General features: G+C 53.5%; 2 protein-coding genes across 5 annotated transcripts; both read left to right on the top strand.

Moving 5' to 3' along the window:
* The first annotated feature begins 1,105 nt into the window (after positions 1-1,105).
* On the top strand, positions 1,106-5,408 carry Zbtb12 (zinc finger and BTB domain containing 12). Its single transcript, XM_020168516.2, has 2 exons — positions 1,106-1,502; positions 2,011-5,408. Exon 2 carries the CDS (start codon positions 2,031-2,033, stop codon positions 3,408-3,410), a length of 1,380 nt encoding a protein of 459 aa, XP_020024105.2. The 5' UTR covers positions 1,106-1,502; positions 2,011-2,030; the 3' UTR covers positions 3,411-5,408.
* Positions 5,409-5,510: 102 nt separating this feature from the next.
* Ehmt2 (euchromatic histone lysine methyltransferase 2) lies at positions 5,511-21,282 on the top strand. Of its 4 annotated transcripts, XM_020168488.2 has the most exons (28): positions 5,511-5,593; positions 6,240-6,306; positions 6,404-6,610; positions 6,708-6,961; positions 9,319-9,403; positions 9,481-9,521; positions 9,659-9,814; positions 11,470-11,607; positions 11,692-11,806; positions 11,962-12,063; positions 12,274-12,422; positions 12,516-12,659; positions 12,742-12,977; positions 13,057-13,239; positions 13,353-13,435; positions 13,866-13,972; positions 14,071-14,193; positions 14,285-14,386; positions 15,816-15,920; positions 16,037-16,191; positions 16,280-16,447; positions 17,093-17,237; positions 17,613-17,690; positions 18,089-18,204; positions 18,289-18,375; positions 19,664-19,742; positions 20,006-20,181; positions 20,787-21,282. In XM_020168488.2, exons 1-28 carry the CDS (start codon positions 5,552-5,554, stop codon positions 20,965-20,967), a joined length of 3,624 nt encoding a protein of 1,207 aa, XP_020024077.2. In that variant the 5' UTR covers positions 5,511-5,551; the 3' UTR covers positions 20,968-21,282. The 4 variants fall into 4 exon arrangements, with proteins under 4 accessions (XP_020024077.2, XP_020024078.2, XP_020024073.2 ...); XM_020168489.2 differs by lacking the exon at positions 11,962-12,063; XM_020168484.2 differs by lacking the exon at positions 5,511-5,593 and having other exon boundaries at positions 5,649-6,306.
* Positions 21,283-21,552: the final 270 nt, after the last annotated feature.

Below are 21,552 nucleotides of genomic sequence, written 5' to 3' on the forward strand. Positions count from 1 at the left end.
CATCTCTTGAATTTGGGTAAAAGTCAGGAATAAACTTTTTATGGGTGGATGCTGGCATAGCTGAAAAGGAATGACTTCAACAGCCAGTCATTTATTGCATGACTTTTATTTGCAAAATAAAACCCACATCATAATTCCCATAATCAATATCTGGGAAACCAGATATTGAACACATTGTGTAACAAGCATTTTAGCCTCATCAGAATAAAGATGTACAAAAAATGTGCCAGTCATCCTGGAAGACATTTTTTTTTAATGTAGTTGGCAGGAAACTGGCATCTTCCCACAGACTTGGAAGAGTGGGAGAGTGAGTGTGGGTATTATAGGTGCAAGGAAGAGAGGTGCATGAGAACCAGCCTTCAAGGCGCTTCTAAATGCTGGTGGTGAAGCTGTGGAGACTGCAGCTTAGGTTGAGAGTTACATAGAAAGGGAAGGTGGGGTGCAGACTTGAGAGGAGGTTTTGTTTAGGGTGGTGGGCTACAGATGGGAGGGAGAGGTGCAGGAAAAAGATTAAAGATAGTAGAATCATACCAATAATCACATAATTAGAAGAATTAGTCCTTAGGTTAATTACCCAGTAGAGATGAAATAGGGAAAGTCATCGGCAGCCCAAGTAGAGTTTTCACTTGACAAGAAATTGGAATCAATTACGAGAATGGAAGGAAGGTCAAATGCGATTGTAAGTGACTGTGATCTGAAGTAGGGTAAAGCGGAGGGCATTGGATCTTCTTGGCTTTGTGAGGGTGAAATCATCTTTCAGGCCAGGAGATCTGTTGGGGTTACTAGCTTCAGAAACTGGACCGGGGATGCAAAGCTCCGATAGCCCCAAGCTGGTCTGAGGCCCTGAAAGGGGCTGCCGCTGTACTGGGGACCCTTCTGCACAGCTGCACGGAAGCAACACCATTCAGAAGCAGGTGGCAGCGCCACCCGCGGAGAGCCCCCGCAGGCGCGCGCTGGGGCACGCGGAGCAGGCGGAGCGCGCGGGGGCGCGGAGCGAGCGCTGTGGGCCGCCGGGAGCGGGGGGCGGGCCCGAGCAAGCGGGCCTCTGCGCGGCACTTGGCACGCACGCGCAGACGGACCGCGGGCCCCAGAGGCACAGAGGAGGGGGAACGAGAAAGAGGGGGGTGTGGAACGTATTTCCGCTCTGGCGGACAAATAATCCTGGCCAAAGGGGAGCCACGGCCATCCAGCCCTTTAACCGAGTGGGGGTGCCGGGGAAGAAAGGGGGGTCGGAAAAGGGGATCCTGCTCCTTTAATTCCCTCCCCTCTTCCTCCTCCCTGAATCCTCGGCGACTCTGCCGAGCGCGGGGCCTGGAACACACGGCACGAGCTGCCCCCGCCCCTCCCCCCTTACGCCCACGCGGAGCCGGCCCCGCGCGCGCGCCCCGTGCACCCCCGCGCAGGCGCGCTGCCCAGGCCCTGCCCGTGCGTGGGGGGCGCTGCCGGCCCCGGGGGGGTGGGGAAATTAGGGGGAAAAAAAACAGCGCGCGGAACCCGGCCAGGTGAGAGGCGCGTGCACTCAGGGTCGTGGGACTGGGGGGGCGTGCCACGGAGCTCTGAGCGTGGGAGGGGGGCGGGCACGATGCGTGCCGGCGGCGGGGTTGGGGGGTAGAAAGAACGTAAAAAGGAAGGGCTAGCGGAATGAAGCCCGGGGTAAGGGAGGTGGGGGTGTGAAGATCCTGCAGCCGGGGCCGCTCAAAGTACAGAATCTCAGGTCTCTGTTTCCCCCTCCCCCGCCCATTCTCCGTCCTCCCGTGGGCGCGCGGGCTCTCCCCATCGTCGCGGGCCGCCGGACTGGGGGGGTGTGGACGCCGCTGCCCCGCCCCCGGGAACCACGCCTCCCTCCGAGTAGGAACCGCGCCTCCCCGGGGTTGGGGAAACTGAGGAAGAGGTGTGAAGACCGGGAGAGCCGAAGCTTGGGGGACGGGCAGAAATGGGGGCGAGGGCCCTGGAGCCTTGGCTTTGGAGTGCCAGAGACCTTTGTGTCTGACTGGTTTCCTTCCCAACTAGGGTTGCCCACTCCCGCCACAATGGCCTCTGGGGTGGAAGTCCTGCGCTTCCAGCTACCAGGCCACGAGGCCGCTACGCTGCGGAACATGAACCAGCTCCGTGCAGAGGAGCGGTTCTGCGACGTGACCATTGTGGCCGACAGCCTCAAGTTCCGCGGCCACAAGGTCATCCTGGCCGCTTGTTCACCGTTCCTACGGGACCAATTCTTGCTGAACCCCAGCTCTGAGCTGCAGGTTTCGCTGATGCACAGTGCACGCATTGTGGCCGACCTACTCCTCTCCTGCTATACAGGCGCTCTGGAATTCGCTGTCAGGGACATTGTCAATTACTTAACAGCTGCCTCCTACCTGCAAATGGAGCACGTGGTGGAGAAATGCCGGAATGCCCTCAGCCAGTTCATTGAACCCAAAATAGGCCTCAAAGAGGATGGAGTCAGTGAGGCTAGCCTCGTGAGCAGTGTCAGTGCCACCAAGTCCCTCCTCCCTCCAGCCAGGACCCCAAAGCCAGCTCCTAAGCCCCCGCCCCCACCTCCTCTACCCCCTCCGCTCCTGCGGCCGGTGAAGTTGGAGTTCCCATTGGATGAGGACCTGGAACTGAAGGCTGAGGAGGAGGATGAGGACGAGGACGAAGATGTGTCTGACATCTGCATCGTGAAGGTGGAATCTGCCCTAGAGGTGGCACACCGGCTCAAACCCCCTGGAGGCCTTGGAGGGGGTCTGGGTATTGGGGGCTCCGTAAGTGGCCACCTTGGAGAGCTGGCCCAGAGTAGCGTGGCCCCCAGCACTGTAGCCCCACCACAAGGGGTGGTGAAGGCCTGCTACAGCCTGTCTGAGGACGCAGAAGGGGAGGGCCTGCTGTTGATCCCTGGAGGCCGGGCTAGTGTGGGGGCCACCTCAGGCCTGGTGGAAGCAGCAGCAGTGGCCATGGCTGCCCGGGGGGCGGGGGGCAGTCTTGGGGCAGGGGGCAGCCGGGGACCCCTGCCCGGGGGCTTTTCAAGTGGAAACCCCTTAAAGAACATCAAGTGCACCAAGTGCCCGGAAGTGTTTCAGGGCGTGGAGAAGCTGGTCTTCCACATGCGTGCACAGCATTTCATCTTCATGTGCCCACGCTGCGGCAAGCAGTTCAACCACAGCAGCAACCTCAACCGCCACATGAACGTGCACCGTGGCGTCAAGTCGCATTCGTGCGGCATCTGCGGCAAGTGCTTCACGCAGAAGTCCACACTGCACGACCACCTCAATCTGCACTCAGGAGCGCGGCCCTATCGCTGCTCCTACTGCGACGTGCGCTTCGCCCACAAGCCTGCCATCAGGCGGCACCTCAAGGAGCAGCACGGCAAGACCACAGCTGAGAACGTGCTAGAGGCCAGTGTGGCTGAGATCAACGTCCTCATCCGCTAGCAGGGCCAGGAGGCTGGGGTCCCTGGGTTGGGTGGGAAGAAGGCTTATGGGCCCAGTAGAATTGGGGATCAGGGGTCGGGGCACACACACATCTGAGGGAGGAAAATTCCTTGGAGAGAAGACCCTGCCTCTTCAGAGCAGAAAAGGATGGAGCCAGAGACAGGGTTCTTTGACAAAACCAAGGCAATATGGGGTCCCAAAGAAAGATTTCTTGTAGAGGTGCATGGATATGTGGAGGGAGGGGATAGGGTCCTGTAGAATGAGGAAAACGTTTTTGTTTTTGTTTTTGTTTTCCTGGCTAAGGCTGTCTAGGGGGAAGATTCTGACATTTCTTGAGGTGGGTGGTGTGGGTGGGAAATCGGGAGGGAATTTGACAGGAGGCAGTTTATTTGCTCCTGTTTAGACTAGATCCTTGGGAGAGGGCATGATAGGGGGTAACAATCATTGAATCCCAGAAAAGAAAGGGGAGACAGTTCTTGCATGCTGGGGAAGTGGGACTGTGGGTACAGGCTCACCAAAGTTGAGGGAAAACAAAGATGCCAGATAAGAGAACACCGGGTGAGCATCCTGGGTAGGTATCGGGAAGTGGGGGTACAATAGCAAGAACGATGAATAGTGGAGGGGGTGGGGGGCAGGGCACTTAGGAGAAAGGACACAGGAGGGCTGTTGGGGGGGGAAGGGAGAGGAGTAGAGACTTATACAGTATTTTTTAAGAAAAAACGTATTTTTTAGGATTTTTTTCTGGAGTTTTGGGGTTTTAGTTTTTCTGCTTTGTTTTCCACAAAATAAAAAAACGTTTTTTGGTTTTTTTTTTTTTTCTATACTCTGGCAACTGCGTATGTATGACTTCCACTCTAGACAGCCTCTCTTTCTAATGCTGTGTGCTCAATACCCAGAGGTCACATGCCCAAAGGAACCCAGTCTCAAACGGAATTAGGAACGTGACAAGTAAGCTTCTCTGGCCACGAATATCTCCACCAGTTCTGCAGCCTCAACACCTAGCCAGAAACCCACACACGTAATTGGCAGCTATGGTGATAAACATGAACTGTTCCTCTACTTTCGGGGTTTGGCATTAGAGCTAGGGACGAGCTACAAGTGGCCAGTGTTCCCGCTGAAACTGCAAGCAGGCTTCTGTGTTCTGACATTTTTGTCTTTACCATAGTTCACATCTTTGGGAAAACCAAAAACCGCTAAATTTGCATTAGGGTGCAAGAAAGACTACAATTCCCAGAAAGCTCTGGAAAGTTCATGTCAAAGAGAACTACAGTTCCCAGAAGACTGTGGCCTCAGGGGCCCCATAACCTAACCACCTGCTAGTGTCAAAAACTATGCGAAATCATGCAGGTATTTCTAAACTTTGACCAAGATGTAGTACCTAAAAGGACCGTATCAGGATTGTGTATCTTGGTGTGTATCACTCATATTTAAATTGTCAGCTGGGCTACTACCCACTGAGTGGGCCTGACTGCTTCTGAAATGTTTGGCAAAATGATTACTTACTTACAAAGTGTCACCAGACAGTAGTCACTCCAGCCGCTTCATTTACCTGAATCTCTAGCGCATGTGGCCGAGTAATACGTCTGGCATAAGCAGGAGCACATTTGGCCCCAGATTTTCAAAAGGACGCTGCTCCACGAGACATGAAGCAGCACGCTAGAACTAGCTAAGAGTAAAAGATAAAAGAGGTGACTTCCGCGCGTCCCTGTCGCCCCCTTCTTGCTCGTTTGAAAGGCGAGGCCAAAACTGAGGCCAAGCCTTCTGTCGGATGTCCCAGAAACTAGAAAGAGAAAATCAAGAGGCGGGAGAAGCACGAGTGGGTCAAACAAATACAGCAGCTGCCGAGACAGGAGGTTCAGACGCTCCACTACTGGTCACCAAAACCCGGTGAGGCTAGAGAAGCCACACCTGGATCCAAGCATGCCTCACCCTTGGTTCCCTGCAGAGCTGAGGCTGGGCATGAAGGAACTCTCCCCTGCAGCCCCCAGCTTAGGATAGCCGCTGCCGTCTCGAGGCCGCTCTCGGGGGAAAATGGCCAGAATGCGCGCAGCGGCTCCTTTAAGGCCCCTGCTCGCCCTCCCTCTCTCGCCCACGTGACCCGGGGCGGCCGCGCGCCGGCTCGGCCCCCCGCGCAAGCGGCGATGGCGGCGGCGGCGGGAGCTGCAGCGGCGGCGGCCGCCGAGGTGCGGAAGGGGAGGGGGAGAGGCGGGTGCATGCCCGCGCGCGCGCCCGGGGGAAGCGCGCACCCGTGCAATGCTCCGGGGGTGCAACGGGGCCGGGGGGCCCGAGCGGGACTTGCAGCAATCCAGGGGGCCAGCACCGGGGGCGGATGAGGGGACCAGGGGGTGGGAGGTGGGGGGAGTGGGCACGGAGGCGCGCGTGCAGCCGCCGGCTGCCCCTGAGTGGGCGGCGGGCGCCGGAGCCCCAGGAGCACGCGCGAGGGGCACGAGGGGCCGTCCACCGGGCTGGGGGACAGCGGGTGCTGGAGGGGTTGGTGCCCGGGGTCCCCGCGGCCTGGGGGACAAAGGGGGAGCGGCGCGTGCAGCCGGGAGGAGGGGGCGGGGCCGGGGCGCGGAGGCCCCGCCCCCTCCCCCTCCTCTCCTCTCGGCCCCAGAGATGCGGGGTCTACCGAGAGGGCGGGGGTTGATGCGGGCCCGGGGGAGGGGTCGTGCGGCCCCTCCAGGCAGTCGAGGCCGAGGAAGGGGGGGTCCTCATAGAGGAAGAGGTAGGCCCCGGAGCCTGCTCTCTCTTCCTAGGGCCCAGGCGTCTTGGGCCCCCCAACTGCCTGCTGGGCTGACCAGCCCTCCTGTTCCTTGTCTCCCCACTCAGGGGGAGGCCCCTGCTGAGATGGGGGCGCTACTGCTGGAAAAGGAGCACAGAGGAGCTACGGAAAGAGGCAAGTGTGGCAGAAACAGGCCCAGCTGGACTTACAGCCTCTCCTAACACAGGATCCCCCTGGTCCTTAGCCCTGAACTTTTTCTCTTCCCTTACAGTTCATGGCTCTTTAGGGGACATCCCTCATACCGAGGAGACCCAGCCCAAGGCCAACCCTGACTCCCTGGAACCTGCTGGCCCCTCATCTCCGGCCTCTGTCACTGTCACCGTCGGCGATGAGGGAGCTGACACTCCTGTAGGAGCCACACCGCTCATTGGAGACGAACCCGAGAATCTGGAGGGAGATGGGGGCCGAATTCTGCTAGGTAAGAGGCTGGGCAGTGGGTGGGGGGTGGGGGGGAGTCTTCTGACTCTGCCTTCCTTCTTATCTTGATTTTTTCTACGTGCCTGTCTCTTTTCTAGGCCATGCCACAAAGTCATTCCCCTCTTCCCCCAGCAAGGGGGGTGCCTGTCCCAGCCGTGCCAAAATGTCAATGACAGGAGCAGGAAAATCACCCCCATCGGTCCAGAGTTTGGCTATGAGGCTGCTGAGTATGCCGGGGGCCCAAGGAACTGCAGCAGCAGGGCCTGAACCCCCTCCAGCCACCGCCAGTCCTGAGAGTCAACCCAAGGTTCACCGAGCTCGGAAAACCATGTCCAAACCTGGAAATGGACAGGTGAGGATGAGAGTGAACTTTTCATGGGCTTTCTTCACCTCCCCCTTACAATTTAGCCTCAGGCCCCTTCTTACCACATTCACATTCTCAGATTTACCGAGGGGCTACTGTGTGTCAGATATTGGGGTAGGCTTAATTTGTGAATAAACAGACTCCTATCTTCCTGGTATTTATACTCTTAGGGGAGGGATGGTAAGAGTGGAAGAGACTGACAGATGGTGGAGAGTTAATTATATAGTTAATGTCCTAATTACTCTTATGATAATGACTATAAAGGAACTTTCTACCATTCTTCTTTTCTACCTCAAAACAAGTCCTAAGGGAGTTTTTTCATCCGTTCTTTGAAACCACTCCCACTCCATTTGTAAAGTTTTTACTGGGAATCTCTGCCAGGAAGGAGATCCAGGCCACAGAAATGGCAGAGGAGGGAAATGACAAAAGGCCTCAGAATCCCAAGAAGCTTTATGACAAGGTTTTAAAAGTCTGGTATCACTTTGTTCTGGGTGTGGTTTCAGTAGCCCCGGTCAAGGTCTTTTTCAATTTATTTTTTATAGTAAAGCTTATTAGGAAAAGAAATTTAGCATAACAGGATAAAAAAAGGGGAGAAATGGGGTGGGGGGGACATTTCCTGCTCCCCATACAGGAAATGGGAGTAAAGACTCTTTTTCCAATATTTTTTATTGTAGAATATAAACAGAGTTTCTCATCTAGGTTGTATTAAATACATTCATAATGTGCAATTATCAATTCTCTTAACTCTTCATCTTGTAAAACTTAAGTCCTATATCCAATAAACAATAATTCCATCCCCTCCTCCACTCAGCCCTTGGCATCCACTGTTCTTCTTTCTGTTTCTAGGAATGTGATTACTCTTAAGTACCTCATCTAAGTATAATTATACAGTATTTTTCTTTTTGTAACTGGTTTATTTCAGTTAGCATGATATTTTTGTTTCCTCCACGTTGTAGCATACGTCAGAATTTTCTTTTTAAGACTAAGTAGTATTCAGTTGTACATACTTCCTTAGTATCCAGGGAGGGGTTGATTACAGGATCTCTTGTAATACAAAAGTCCTTGTTTACTCAAGTCCCCATATAAAATGATGTAGCATTTACATGTAACCTACACATACCTTCCTTTGTACTTTAAATCCTCTCCAGCTGGGTGTTGGTGGCTCATGTTTTTAATCCTAGATACTTGGGAGGTTGAGATTGCCAGTCTGGGCAAGTAGTTTGCAAGACCCTATCTCTAAAATACCCATCATGCTGGGTGCTGGTGACTCTCACATGTAATCCTAGCTACTCAGGAGGCAGGGATCAGGAGGATCTCAGTTTGAAGTCTTCCCAAGGCACACAGTTCAAAAGATGCTATCTTGAAAAAACCCATCACAAAAAAGGGCTGGTTATGTGGCTCGAGGTGTAGACCCTGAGTTCAAACCTCAGTACCACAAAAAAATAAAATACAATATCCAACACAAAAAGGGGCTGATAGAGTGGCTCAAGTGATAGAACACCTTCTTAGCAAGCATTCAGAGTTGAATTCAAACCCCAGTACTGCCAAAAAAAAAGAGAAAAAAAATACTCTGTAGGTTATCTGTAATACCTAATACGATGTGAGTGCTATACAGTTTTTATGCTGTATTGTTTAGGTAATAATGACAAGAAAAGGGCCTGTATGTGTTCCGTACAGACTTCACATATGTGGAACCTGTGGATACAGAGGTATCTACATACAGGTATACCTGTTTGTACCAGTCTGTCCTACATTTTGCTTGTCATTCATCTGTCAGTGGACATCGGATGACTTCTATGTTTCAGCTTTTGTGAATGATGCTGCTATGAACATAGGTGTACAAAGAACCTTTAACCTTGCTGAGCTTGTTTTTTCATCTGTAAAATGGGAAGATAAGTGAGTATGAGGTGTAGGATACACCTCCCTTTGGGAAATAGCATGTCTTATTGTTGTTTCTGGAGCTTCAGGTGGCTTTTTTTTTTTTTTTTTTTTTTTGATGGTACTGGGGCTTGAACTCAGGGCCTCACACTTGCTAGGCTTTGTTAGGCAGGCGCTCTGACACTTGAGCCACTCCACCAACCTTATTTTTGTATTGTTTTTTTTTGAGATAGGGTCTCATGTACTATTTGCCTGGGCTGGCTTTGAACCATGATCCTCATGATCTCTGCCTCCTGAGGAGCTGGGATTACAGGGGTGAGCCACCAGGGCTGAGCCACTGAAGCAAAAATGCTTCAGGTGGCATTTTTGAAGTTTAGCTTACCATGTCACTCTCACCTGGGCTCCAGGATAATCCAGGCAGAACCATAGGTGCTCTCTAACCCTAAACTTGTTTCCTCTTGCTTCAGCCCCCAGTCCCTGAGAAGCGGCCCCCAGAAGTGCAGCATTTCCGCATGAGTGATGACATGCACTCCCTGGGGAAGATGACTTCAGGTCAGTCCCACTCCCTACTCTCTGTGACTTGGTTTGTCCTGGGGATTAGAGTATAGTCCTCCTTTCTCTCCTTCCAGATGTGGCCAAAAGGAGGAAGCTAAACTCTGGAGGTGGTCTGGTGAGCCTGAGAGGCAAGGCCTCTCCATCTGGGGGGCTACTTCATGGAACCTTAGGATTTGAGGTTACATCCAGTCCTCAGGAAGTAAGGCTTGATGGGAAGTGCCAGCAGCCTCAAGTTTTCTCATCTTTTTCTAGGCAGAGGACTTGGGTTCTGCTCGGGGTTCAGGAGAAGTAACCCTGGAGAAGGGGAACCCCAGGTCCCTGGAGGAGTGGGAGACGGTGGTGGGTGATGACTTCAGTCTCTACTATGACTCCTACTCTGTGGATGAGCGGGTGGACTCTGACAGCAAGGTGAGCCAGAGTGCCTCAGGTCCAGGGCTCACTCTCCAGTCTTTCCAGTTCTCCCTCTTTTTATTTCTTCCCTTTTTATTTTCTGAACCCCTTCCAATTCACTGTCCCATGCCATCTACAACTATTTCTAGTGTGTGCTCCATCCCATTCCGTCCCTTGTCCCTGCCCACCAAGTTTATGGTTGCTTTCTTTGCTCCTTGTCTTGTTTCTTGTTTGTTTTTATCTCATATGTTTGCCTATGCACTGTAATTTGTAGTCTTGGTATTGTACTTTTTGTTGAATGTTTTATTGTGGAAACTTTCAAGTATAAGCAAAAGAGAATGGTGAGCTCCTATCATCTAGCTGTAGTGAGTAGCAGTACATAGCCATTCACGCATACCTCCCCAAACACACACACTGGCTGAGGTATTCCAAGGCAAATCCCAGGCATCATGTTTCATACAGAAATATTTCCATATGCATATCTCAACATAAGGTTTCTTTGTTTCTGTAAATACACTATCACTTTTTTTTTTTTTGAGGGGAGAGTAGAACTGGGGTTTGAACTCAGGGCTTTGCAAACTTGCACAGCAGGCATTCTCCCACTTGAGCCACACCTCCAGCCTGACATTACTATTTTCACATGCAAAAAAAAACTTACCAATGACTTTTTTCTTTATTTTTTTTAATATGGAGTCTCACTGTGTTGCTAGACTGGTCACAAACTCTAGGTTCAAGTGATCCTTCTGCCTTGGCCTCTTGAGTAGCTGGGACTGGAGGCCACCATGCCCAGCTTCCGTGATTCCTTAATGCCATCAAACATTCTGTTAGTCTTCACATTTCTCGTTTATTTCAGAAATAATTTTGGAAAGATCCAAGTGGGATCCATACATTGACTGGACTGACATTTGTCTTAGACTTAATATACAGGTTCCCTTACCTAAAAACACCTTTTTCTCACTGTTTATTTGTTGAAGAAACCAAGTCAGTTGTCCTACAGAATCTCTCACACTTGGGAGTTGGCTGGTTGGGTTGAGATTGACACATTCCTCTGGTTAAATTATTGAAGTGTGATTAACTTCAGATGCCCTTTGTTTTCGGTGGGGGGGGAGGTGTTTGGTTTTGTTTTTTTGGCAAGAAGACTTGAAAGTGGGTGTGTGCTTCCTGTTGCATTACATTTAAACATTTCTCGAAAGCCAGTGACGTTAACATTGACCTAGTGGGTTCAGGTGATGTCAGCCTGACCTCTTCATTACAGAGTGCCTCATTAACTTTTCATCTAGTATTTTTAGCAGTCATTCGTAATCTTACCTGTTTATGACTTCAAAGAAGCAGTATCACACCATGTGTTTATCTTCTGGAATTTGCTTTCTTTCCTTATTGCTTTGCCCAGAGCTACACACATTGTTGTATGTAACTGTAACACCTTTTTTCAAGACTGTACAGTATTCTATGCCCCTGTCTTTATCCAGCCCTTTCCCTTCTTTCCTGCCCACATTCACCTTCTCCAGGGAATCTTCCCTGGGTAGCCATGGTGGTCAAAGTTTTCTTTCTGTCACACTATCTGAGTCATGGGGCTTAGCTATGTTCTGCTCTACCTCTGCCAAGTTCTCCCCAGGAGAACGCTGTGGCCCCAGGGGTCATTGTTTCCCCAGCCCCATTTTCCTCTCCCCTAGTCTGAAGTTGAAGCTCTGGCTGAACAGCTAAGTGAAGAGGAGGAAGAGGAGGAAGAGGAAGAGGAGGAGGAAGAGGAGGAAGAGGAAGAAGAGGAAGAAGAAGAGGAAGATGAGGAGTCAGGCAATCAGTCAGATAGGGTAACACCAGAGGCTGGCCTTTCCAGAGTAATGGGAAGGTGTGGGGCTGGGTGGCCAGAACCCTTAACTCTCCCTCTTCCACAGAGTGGCTCTAGTGGCCGGCGCAAGGCCAAGAAGAAGTGGCGGAAGGACAGCCCCTGGGTGAAGCCATCTCGGAAACGGCGGAAGCGGGAGCCTCCACGGACTAAGGAGCCACGAGGTAAGGGGGCTCCTCTGCTCTTGGGTCCCCTCTTCCAGCCCCCCAACCCAGCCCCAGAGAGCACGCTCGTACACACGCTTATGCATGTTCACCGCATGTGCCAACGCGTCCAGGCCTGTGAGCTCGCACTCTCACTCTCTCTGTCTCTGTGTCAGGAGTGAATGGTGTGGGCTCCTCAGGCCCCAGTGAGTACATGGAGGTCCCTCTGGGGTCCCTGGAGCTGCCCAGCGAGGGGACCCTCTCTCCCAACCACGCTGGTAATTGCCAATTGCTGGGACAGGGAGCCACTAGGGGGCACCCTCAAGGACTGGAGGGTATGGGGAGGAGGGAAGCCCTGCCAGTATGGGGTGTCCATGCCAGGCTTTGGGGTTCTGGAGCATGGAGGGAGAGATAGGGTGGGAGTGAGAGGACCCTCCCAGTGGGTGAGGGGCAAGGCCTCCTCAGCTCCCTCTTTTCCTCTGTCCAAGGGGTGTCCAATGACACATCTTCACTGGAGACAGAGCGTGGGTTTGAGGAGCTGCCCCTCTGCAGCTGCCGCATGGAGGCGCCCAAGATTGACCGCATCAGCGAGAGAGCAGGGCACAAATGCATGGCCACCGAGAGTGTGGACGGAGAGGTGGGCCTGAAGGATGGCGGGAGAGGTGCCAAGGAGGGCCAGTCCCAGGCCTCAGTCTCATCCTCTGTTCTTGCCCATCCTTGCGGCCCCCAGCTATCAGGCTGCAATGCTGCCATCCTCAAACGGGAAACTATGAGGCCCTCTAGCCGTGTGGCACTGATGGTGCTCTGTGAGACCCACCGCGCCCGCATGGTCAAACACCACTGCTGCCCAGGTTGTGGCTACTTCTGTACGGCGGTGAGTGACTGGCAGGGCAGACAGGTGGCCTGCCCACAATGGAGGGCTCTTGGAGCCTGACCACATCCTCTCCCTGCCCCAGGGCACCTTCCTGGAATGCCACCCAGACTTTCGTGTGGCCCACCGCTTCCATAAGGCCTGTGTGTCCCAGCTCAATGGGATGGTCTTCTGTCCCCACTGTGGAGAAGATGCTTCTGAGGCCCAGGAGGTGACCATCCCCAGGGGTGATGGGGGAACCCCCCCAACTGGCACAGCAACCCCTGCACCCCCACCCTTGGCGCAGGACGCCCCAGGGAGAGCAGATACTTCACAGCCCAGGTATTACTCTCCCCCTTTCCTACTGTCTGTTCCCCACCCTATCCCTCCTGCTCCCAGACATCAAAACCTCCTCCCACAGTGCCCGGATGCGAGGGCATGGAGAGCCCCGGCGCCCACCCTGTGATCCCCTAGCTGACACCATCGACAGCTCTGGGCCTTCCCTGACCCTACCCAATGGAGGCTGCCTCTCAGCTGTGGGGCTGCCACCTGGGCCAGGCCGAGAGGCCCTGGAGAAGGCCCTGGTCATCCAGGAGTCTGAGAGGTGAGTACATGTTGCTGTCAGGTCCGTGGCCAGGGCTGGGTCCAGAGGAGCAGGTGTTGCAGCCGATGCTCAAATCTGAGCATCCTACCTTCTACCCCTTCCTCCCCCGGCAGGCGGAAGAAGCTCCGTTTCCACCCCCGGCAGTTGTACCTGTCAGTGAAGCAGGGGGAGCTGCAGAAGGTGATCCTGATGCTGTGTAAGTGCCGCTTGGCAGCTTCACCGAGCACCAACTTTATGCCCAGTGCTGGGCTCAGTCCAGGAGCACAGCCACAAAAGCCACCATCCTTTTCATGGAGGACTTAGTATGGTGGGGAATGGCACATACCTGTGATGATGGGACGGTGGTGACACAGATGCTGGGTGCTGTTTTGAGTGTTTGTACATGTTAGCTCACTTGAACCTTCCGTGTGGAGGCCCAGAGGCCAAGTACTTTTTCCAGCACACAGTGGTGCTGAGGGGCCCAGTACTCTGCACTCTTCATTCTCTGCTGAGTGCCCTGGTGGAGGCCAGCACAGAGAATGCACAGCAGGGGGTCCTAAGAAGCCTTCCTGGAGGAGGCGCCATCCGCCCCTAGCTTGCTTACCACTTGTCCCTCCCTCTTCCGGTGTGGCGGGCTCTCCCCGCAGTGGACAACCTGGACCCCAACTTCCAGAGCGACCAACAGAGCAAGCGCACACCCCTGCACGCGGCCGCCCAGAAGGGCTCCGTGGAGATCTGCCATGTGCTGCTGCAGGTCAGCACGGGCCCAGCCCTCCGCTCACTAACCAGGCCCTTTGACCCCTCCCCTGCCCAGCCTCTCCCTCGTGCCACCCTCATGCCCCCTCCTCACAGGCTGGAGCCAACATCAATGCAGTGGACAAGCAACAGCGGACGCCACTGATGGAGGCCGTGGTGAACAACCACCTGGAGGTGGCACGCTACATGGTGCAGCGTGGCGGCTGTGTCTATAGCAAGGTGCGCTAGCCAGGTGGGCAGCAGGGAATGACCACCCATTCCCTGGGTTTGGGGTGCCAACCAGAGGCTTATCTGCCTGTGTCTCCCTCAGGAGGAGGATGGCTCCACCTGCCTCCACCATGCAGCCAAAATCGGCAACTTAGAGATGGTCAGCCTGCTGCTAAGCACGGGACAGGTGGACGTCAATGCCCAGGTGAGTGGCCTGGGCTGCATGCCCAAGGATTTGGGGCTCCTCCTTCCTCATCTCTGGCCCTTTTGCTTTGTGCCTCATGCTGCTTGTATCTGTCCCCATCTCCTTCCTCTTCATTTGTGTTTCTCCTTGTCCTTTCTTTTTATTGGTTTTCAGAATAATGAGTTCCTGTCTCAGTCTCTGAATGTGAGCAGTGAGGTTTTCTATGAACTCTTGGGTTTGCACATGTTAGCTATATTTTAGTTTGCTGTTGTCATTCTCCGTCTTGGGATGTCTCCCTTTAGTTGAGGAGGAGCCCCTTGACATAGGCTCCTGTGACCTTTGACCTGACCCACAGCCTTTGAGAGCATCCTGACTTCAGTATATTTCCTACCCTAGCTGCAGAAGCTACCATTTTTTTTAAGAAACTCCAGTGCCTTTCCATGGGAAATATTTGTAGAGAGTACAATCTATGTACCAGTAGTTGTTTATTGCTACTGGGTTGTAACTGCTTCTAGGACTTTTGAGTGGTCAGACCCAGCAAGTATGGATGTTTTAGAAAAATTAGGGCTGGGTGCATTGGTTCATGCAATACCAGCTATTCAGGAGGCAGAGATTGGGAGGATTGCAGTTTGAGGCCAGCCCAGGCAAAAAGCTAGCAAGACCCCACTCGAACAAGATGGGTGTTGGTGCATACCTGAAATCACAGCTGTGTGGGAGGCATAGGTAGGAGGATCTCAGTCTGAGACCAGCCCCAGGCAAAAACTGAGATCCTGGCTGGAAGTGTGGCTCAAGTGGTAGAGCACTTGGTTCAAAACACAGTACTGCCAAAAGTGAGACCCTACCTGAAAAATAAATAAAGCATAAAAAGGGCTGGTGGTGTGGCTCAAGTAGAGCAATGGCCTAGCCAGCACAAGACCCTGAGTTCAAACTAGTTCTGCCAAGAAAAAGAAAATTTAGGGTAGACACGGTGTCTCACACCTGTATTTCCAGCTTCTTGGGAGGCAGAGATTGGAAGGATAGTGATTCAAGGCCTGCCCAGGCAAAAAGTTAGTGAGACCCCCATCTCACCAAAAAAACTGAGTGTGTTGTTACATGCCTGTAATCAAAACTAAGCAGGAAATGTTAATACAAAGATCATGGTCCAGACTGGCCTGGGCAAAAAATGTGAGAACGCAAAAGGAGCTAGAAACATGGCTGAAGAGGCAGAGCACCTGCTTAGCATGCATGAGGCCCTTAGTTCAAACCCTTGTACCACCCAGAAAAAATACTTCTCTCTGCATCCTTAGGTTATTAAGAACCGTAAGTCCCATTTTATAGATGAGGAAACTGAGGCCTACTTACCCAAAGTCCGGAGCTTGTAGATGGCCCCATAATGTGTGCTGTTGATTATTTGCATTTTGGTGAGCAGGCTCAGGCCCCTCCTCAGTCCCTTCCACCCTCCCACCCACAGGACAGTGGGGGGTGGACGCCCATCATCTGGGCAGCAGAGCACAAGCACATCGATGTGATCCGCATGCTGCTGACACGGGGCGCCGATGTCACCCTCACTGACAATGTGAGTGAGACTGGTCAGGGTTGGGAGGACGTGGACACAGCCCAGGCCCCTGAGCTAAGTGGAGGCTGGGTTCAAGGGTTCAGCAGCCCATGCCCCATCTCCCTTCATCTCCACAGGAGGAAAACATCTGCCTGCACTGGGCTTCCTTCACCGGCAGTGCTGCCATTGCTGAGGTCCTCCTGAACGCCCGCTGCGACCTCCATGCTGTCAACTACCACGGGGACACGCCCCTGCACATTGCAGCCCGGGAGAGCTACCATGACTGTGTGCTGTGAGCCCCCGCCTGCCCTGACCCTGGCACCCCTGCCCCACCTACCACAGCCCCAGACCCCAGGCACAGTTTCCTGTCCCCTCCCCAGGTTGTTCCTGTCACGCGGAGCCAACCCTGAGCTTCGGAACAAGGAGGGAGACACGGCATGGGACCTGACTCCTGAGCGCTCTGATGTGTGGTTTGCACTCCAGCTCAACCGCAAGCTGCGGCTGGGGGTGGGAAACCGGGCCATCCGCACTGAGAAGATCATCTGCAGGTGAGCTGGGCCCGCACCCAGAGCGCCACTGCCCCTCCCTGGCCCCACTCCCCACAGAATATCCCCAAGACCCTCCCCATGCCCCACTGAGTGCCCAGAACTCCTAGTGCCCTCCCAATAGGGTTGAGAAGTATAGCAAATAAAAATAGAGGACATGTGATCTCAGTACCAGGGAGGGTGAGGCAAGAAGATCACAAGTTTAAAGCAAGCTTAGACAAATAGCAAGACCCTATCTTTAAAAAAAAAAAAAAAAAACACCCAGTGAGGTTAGAATTTCAGATGAGAGTCAAGTGGCACCTGTAATCCCAGCTACTAGGGAGGCTGCAGTAGGAGGATTCATTGAACCCAGGAGTTTGAAGACACCCTAAGCAGCATAGACCCTGGCACCCAAAAAGGATAATTTCAGATGAACAGATTCATAGTTTAAGACTGTCCATGCAGTATTTGGGACATAAAATGTTACACCTTATTAGTCTGAAATTCAAATTTTACTGGATATTCTGCATTTTATCTGGCATCCTTACTCGTTACACCCTGTTGAACCCCAGAACCTCTCCTTCCCTGTGCATAAGGAACATCCCTAGCCCTCTTTTATCTAGGGGAGCCCCTTTCCCCGTCCCTAGCCCTGTCTCTCTTCTCTTGCAGGGATGTGGCTCGGGGCTATGAGAACGTGCCCATTCCCTGTGTCAATGGTGTGGATGGGGAGCCCTGCCCCGAGGATTACAAGTACATTTCAGAGAACTGTGAGACATCCACCATGAACATTGACCGAAACATCACCCACCTGCAGGTGAGTGACAGGTCCTGAGCCCAACAAAAAGACACCCAGAGCCAGTGAATACAGTTGGGCAAGTTGCAGCCAACAAAGGCACCTGGCTGATGGAGTGGGGGCTTGGGAGTCCTGGAGGGGGTTGTCTCCACTCAGGAAGAGGCTCTTTTCCTAGGTCACATGAGAGTATCATGCATATGAGCTCATGGTGACCCTGGGGACACCCTTACCAGCCACGTCTGGATCCCCCCACCCATCCTGGGACCATCACCAACCACTGTCCTAAAACATGGACCCCGGAGAAAGGACAGTTGTTGAATGGCAGGGAGCACTGGGGCTGAGAGACCAAGGCAGGTACAGAGATTCAATAGGCCTTCACTTCCACCTCCACCCCAGCACTGCACGTGTGTGGATGACTGCTCCAGCTCCAACTGCCTGTGTGGCCAACTCAGCATCCGCTGCTGGTATGACAAGGTGCGTGCCCCTAGCCTGGTCACTGGTACTTGGCCCTCCCTGTGGAAGAGCTAACCTCTAGACTTGGCCACCCCTGTGGAAGAGCTAACCTCTAGCACCAACTCCCTGGGACCTTCTTCCTCATCTGCCCTCTGAAGGAAGTGACAGAGGGCAGAGCAAGACTGAAGATTCCTGGGACGCTGCCAGGACAGAGCTGGGCCTCTGCCCAGGTGTATGCAAATCCAGTTTGAGGCCCATGCATTTCCTGGTCTCTGACCTCAGAGCCTCGGCCTCCCTCACACCTCTCCTACCTGCTCTGGGTTGGATTCAGCAGTGAATTTTCCTGTGGAGTTTTGGTGGGCCCTAGGCAGCTGAGGTGGGCCTCACATTGACACCATTGTCCTCCCTCTGCACCCCAGGATGGGCGGCTGCTGCAGGAATTTAACAAGATCGAGCCCCCTTTAATCTTTGAGTGTAACCAGGCCTGCTCCTGCTGGAGAAACTGCAAAAACCGCGTGGTGCAGAGTGGCATCAAGTAAGGCACCCTCCCTGCAACCCGTCACCCTGCCTTCCCTTCCCCAGTACACTTCACCCAGTAATACCCCCTCTTCACCCCTAGGGTGCGACTGCAGCTCTACCGAACAGCCAAGATGGGCTGGGGGGTCCGCGCCCTGCAGACCATCCCACAGGGGACCTTCATCTGCGAGTGAGTCAGCTCGGGGTATTTTGGCAACTGGTGGGGTGACTCCCAAGCCTCCTCCTGACCTCTGCCCTTCAGCTGAGAACAGAAGCTGCCTCCACTCTTCCCACAACTTGAGCCACCCATCACCACTGCCCTGTCTTCCCTTCCCACACAGCCTCCGTGATCTTCCTAACTGGACCAAGTGGAGTTTTAGACATAGACGGACCTTCACTTGAGCCCCAACTCTGCTGCTGCTGTGTGTCTCTGGCCAAGTTACTTAGCCTCTCTGAGCCTTATTTTTCTTGTCTATAAAATGGAAATGATAGTAGCTACCCTTCAGTCCTTATGGGCCTGTCCTTCATCAACTCTTTCTCTGCTCAACATCCATAATCTTCCCCCTCCCCGCTGCCTCCCTGTGCCTGGCCATCAAACTTATCAAGGTCTTTCTCAGAGGCCCATCCAGTTTCTCTCCATCATGTCCTTTCAGCTTCTCACACAAGTAGACCCTTCCTGCTGGGACTCGGCTTCCCCATCATCTGCTTACTGCTTGTGCCTGCTAACACCTGCCCTTGTCCTTCCTCTCTGGTGATGCTACTTTTTGTAGTTACTTGCATCCCTACCACAACTCAGTTCTCATTCCCCTGGCATCTGTCCACCCCAGTTAGACTGCCTGGCCTCTGTGATGCTGCCCTCACCTTCACCCTGCCCATCCTGCTGTACACTCATGGGTGCCCTCATCCTAGCTCCTCCTGGAGTTCCTTATCCTCCCTCTTCCTGCAGCCCAGCCCTTCTCCTGCCTCTTTGTTGCTACCACCTGCTGGATGGTTCCTAGTACACAAACCTCCCACTGTCTAAACCCAAGCTAACTTCCCCACCAGCTGCCCCTGGATACTAATCACCTAACCACAGAGGCTTGACATCTGTCTCTGCGCACGTGCAAACCCTGCCCTTTTACTTCCTGCTACTGTTTCTGCAGGTCTGCTGGCCCCACTAGCCTCCAGGCTTTCCCCACACCTTCCAGTCCTGCCTGTCATTCTAACTGTCCAGTGGGCACCCCAACAAGCAGGATTGTGTCCTGTGTGCCCTCACATGCCAGCATCCCTCATTCCTCCTCCTGACACTGCCCCTCCCAGGCGAGGTTTGCTCTCTGGGCTCACTCTGCCCTGGATCACCCACCAAAGCCACAGTGGTGACATTTTCATAGACAGTGATGGGCAGCAGAAGAGGAGTGGTGTTGTGAGGAGAGATGGGGCCAGGATCTGCCTCCCAACAACTCCTGCTCACCTTCAGAACCAAAATTCCTATCCAACAGGTATGTTGGGGAGCTGATCTCCGATGCTGAAGCCGATGTCAGAGAGGATGATTCTTACCTCTTCGACTTAGACAACAAGGTGAGCAGGTGACCCCTGTGTCCCCTCTGTTCCCAGTGGATGAGTTTCTGGAGCTCCCTAGGAAGTCAGCAGGTGGAATCCTGGGTGGAGGGACTGTGTGGTCAGTGCCAGGAGGTTGGCCAGGCAGGTAGGATAAGAGTAGATGTGAGGCTGGTAGAGCACCTACCTATCAAGCGTGAGTTACTGAGTTCAAATCCCAGTACCACCAAATTTTAAAAAAAAAAGAGTAGATGTGAAGCGAGCCCTCCTTTGCCTTCCCTTAGGATGGAGAAGTGTATTGCATCGATGCCCGTTACTATGGCAACATCAGCCGCTTCATCAATCACCTGTGTGATCCTAACATCATCCCTGTCCGTGTCTTCATGCTGCACCAAGACCTTCGGTTTCCACGTATTGCCTTCTTCAGTTCCCGGGACATCCGGACTGGGGAGGAGCTAGGGTGAGGCGTCCCGGGCTCTGCCAAGGTTGTGAGATCAGTAAGCCTGGAGCCTGAAGGCTGGAGACACCTGATTTCCAGGCAGGGATCAGAGGGAGCTCCCCAGCCTTCAGTGTGCATAAGTGCCTCTTGCAGGGCTTGTTAAAACTGAGTCCAGCCAAGCTTGGTAGTGCATGCCTGTGATCCTAGCACTTGGGAGGCAGAAGCAGGAGGACCACAAGTTTGAGGCCAGCCTGGGCAATTTAGCAAGACCTTACCTCAAAGTAACATTTTTAAAAGGGCTGGGGATGTAGCTCAGTGATAAGAGTGCTTGCCTGGCATGCTCAAGGTCCTGGGCACAATCCCTGGCTCACCAAGGGAAAAAAAAAAAAACAACCCTGAGCCTCAAGAGATTTTGATTCCACTAGGCTGGGAGCCTGCATTTCTAATAAGTTTCTGAGACAGTGCCACAAAGCTTCAAGTCCCTGGAATCTACAAGAGCTTAGGGTTCATCTTGAGATAAGGGTCAGGGCCTAGGTCCTTCCTGGAAAGGGACGTCCACAGGGTCTCTGGGGTGGACTCTGGGTGGCTGAGTCCCAGTCCCACAAGTTCCTGTGCTCTTCTGACAGGTTTGACTATGGTGACCGCTTCTGGGACATTAAAAGCAAATATTTCACCTGCCAGTGTGGTTCTGAGAAGTGCAAGCACTCAGCTGAGGCCATTGCCCTGGAGCAGAGCCGGCTGGCTCGCCTAGACCCTCACCCTGAACTGCTGCCCGAGCTCGGCTCCCTGCCCCCTGTCAACACCTGAAAATGGACCACATCATCCCTTCCCTGCCTGGTGGCCACCAGCTCAGCAACGGCCTCTGCCACTCGCTGCTCACAGCTTAGGCCTGGGGGCACTGCCACCTCTGCCCACTGCCCTTCACACATTCCTTGACCAGAGACCCCAGCCAGGCCCTGGAGGTCTGAAAGCCCCTCATCCAGAGCTGGTTCCTCCCTGGGAACGTGACTTCAGGGCTGGCCACCCCCGTCCCCATCCTCACTAAAATTCGATGAATTAAAATCGGGCCTCTATGCCAACTGGTTTTCTTTGTTCTCAATAAATGTTGGGTTTGATAATAAACTGTCTGAGTGATTATGAGAAGGCGAAGAGGAAGCACACAGCCAGAGGGATTGTGGGTCCAAGGGGCAGAGTGAGGTGGGAAGCAGGCTGGAGAGGTGTGGTTGCTGTGGGCAGCTGCCCAGTAAAAGGAGGGCTGGGAACGCCCGCACCGGCAGCAGAGTCTAGTCAAGGGCTTCAGTAAAGACAGAGCTCAACATTAATTTTTCGTCAGGAGGGTGTGGGCTGGAGTATGCCACAGTTGAGGTTCTTTGCAAAGTTCTTACCACTGTG

This window comes from Castor canadensis, chromosome 8 (assembly GCF_047511655.1).
Source record: "Castor canadensis chromosome 8, mCasCan1.hap1v2, whole genome shotgun sequence".
Taxonomy (NCBI): Eukaryota; Metazoa; Chordata; class Mammalia; order Rodentia; family Castoridae; genus Castor; species Castor canadensis.

What these genes read in the sequence shown, in the direction of transcription:
- Zbtb12 (XM_020168516.2), top strand. Translation starts at nt 2,031, where the DNA reads ATGGCCTCTGGGGTGGAAGTCCTGCGCTTCCAGCTACCAGGCCACGAG.
- Ehmt2 (XM_020168484.2), top strand. Translation starts at nt 5,664, where the DNA reads ATGCTCCGGGGGTGCAACGGGGCCGGGGGGCCCGAGCGGGACTTGCAG. An exon ending in GTGGTGCAGAGTGGCATCAA is followed by an intron (nt 18,205 to 18,288) that starts GTAAGGCACCCT and finishes CTTCACCCCTAG; the next exon opens with GGTGCGACTGCAGCTCTACC. An exon ending in TCTTCGACTTAGACAACAAG is followed by an intron (nt 19,743 to 20,005) that starts GTGAGCAGGTGA and finishes GCCTTCCCTTAG; the next exon opens with GATGGAGAAGTGTATTGCAT.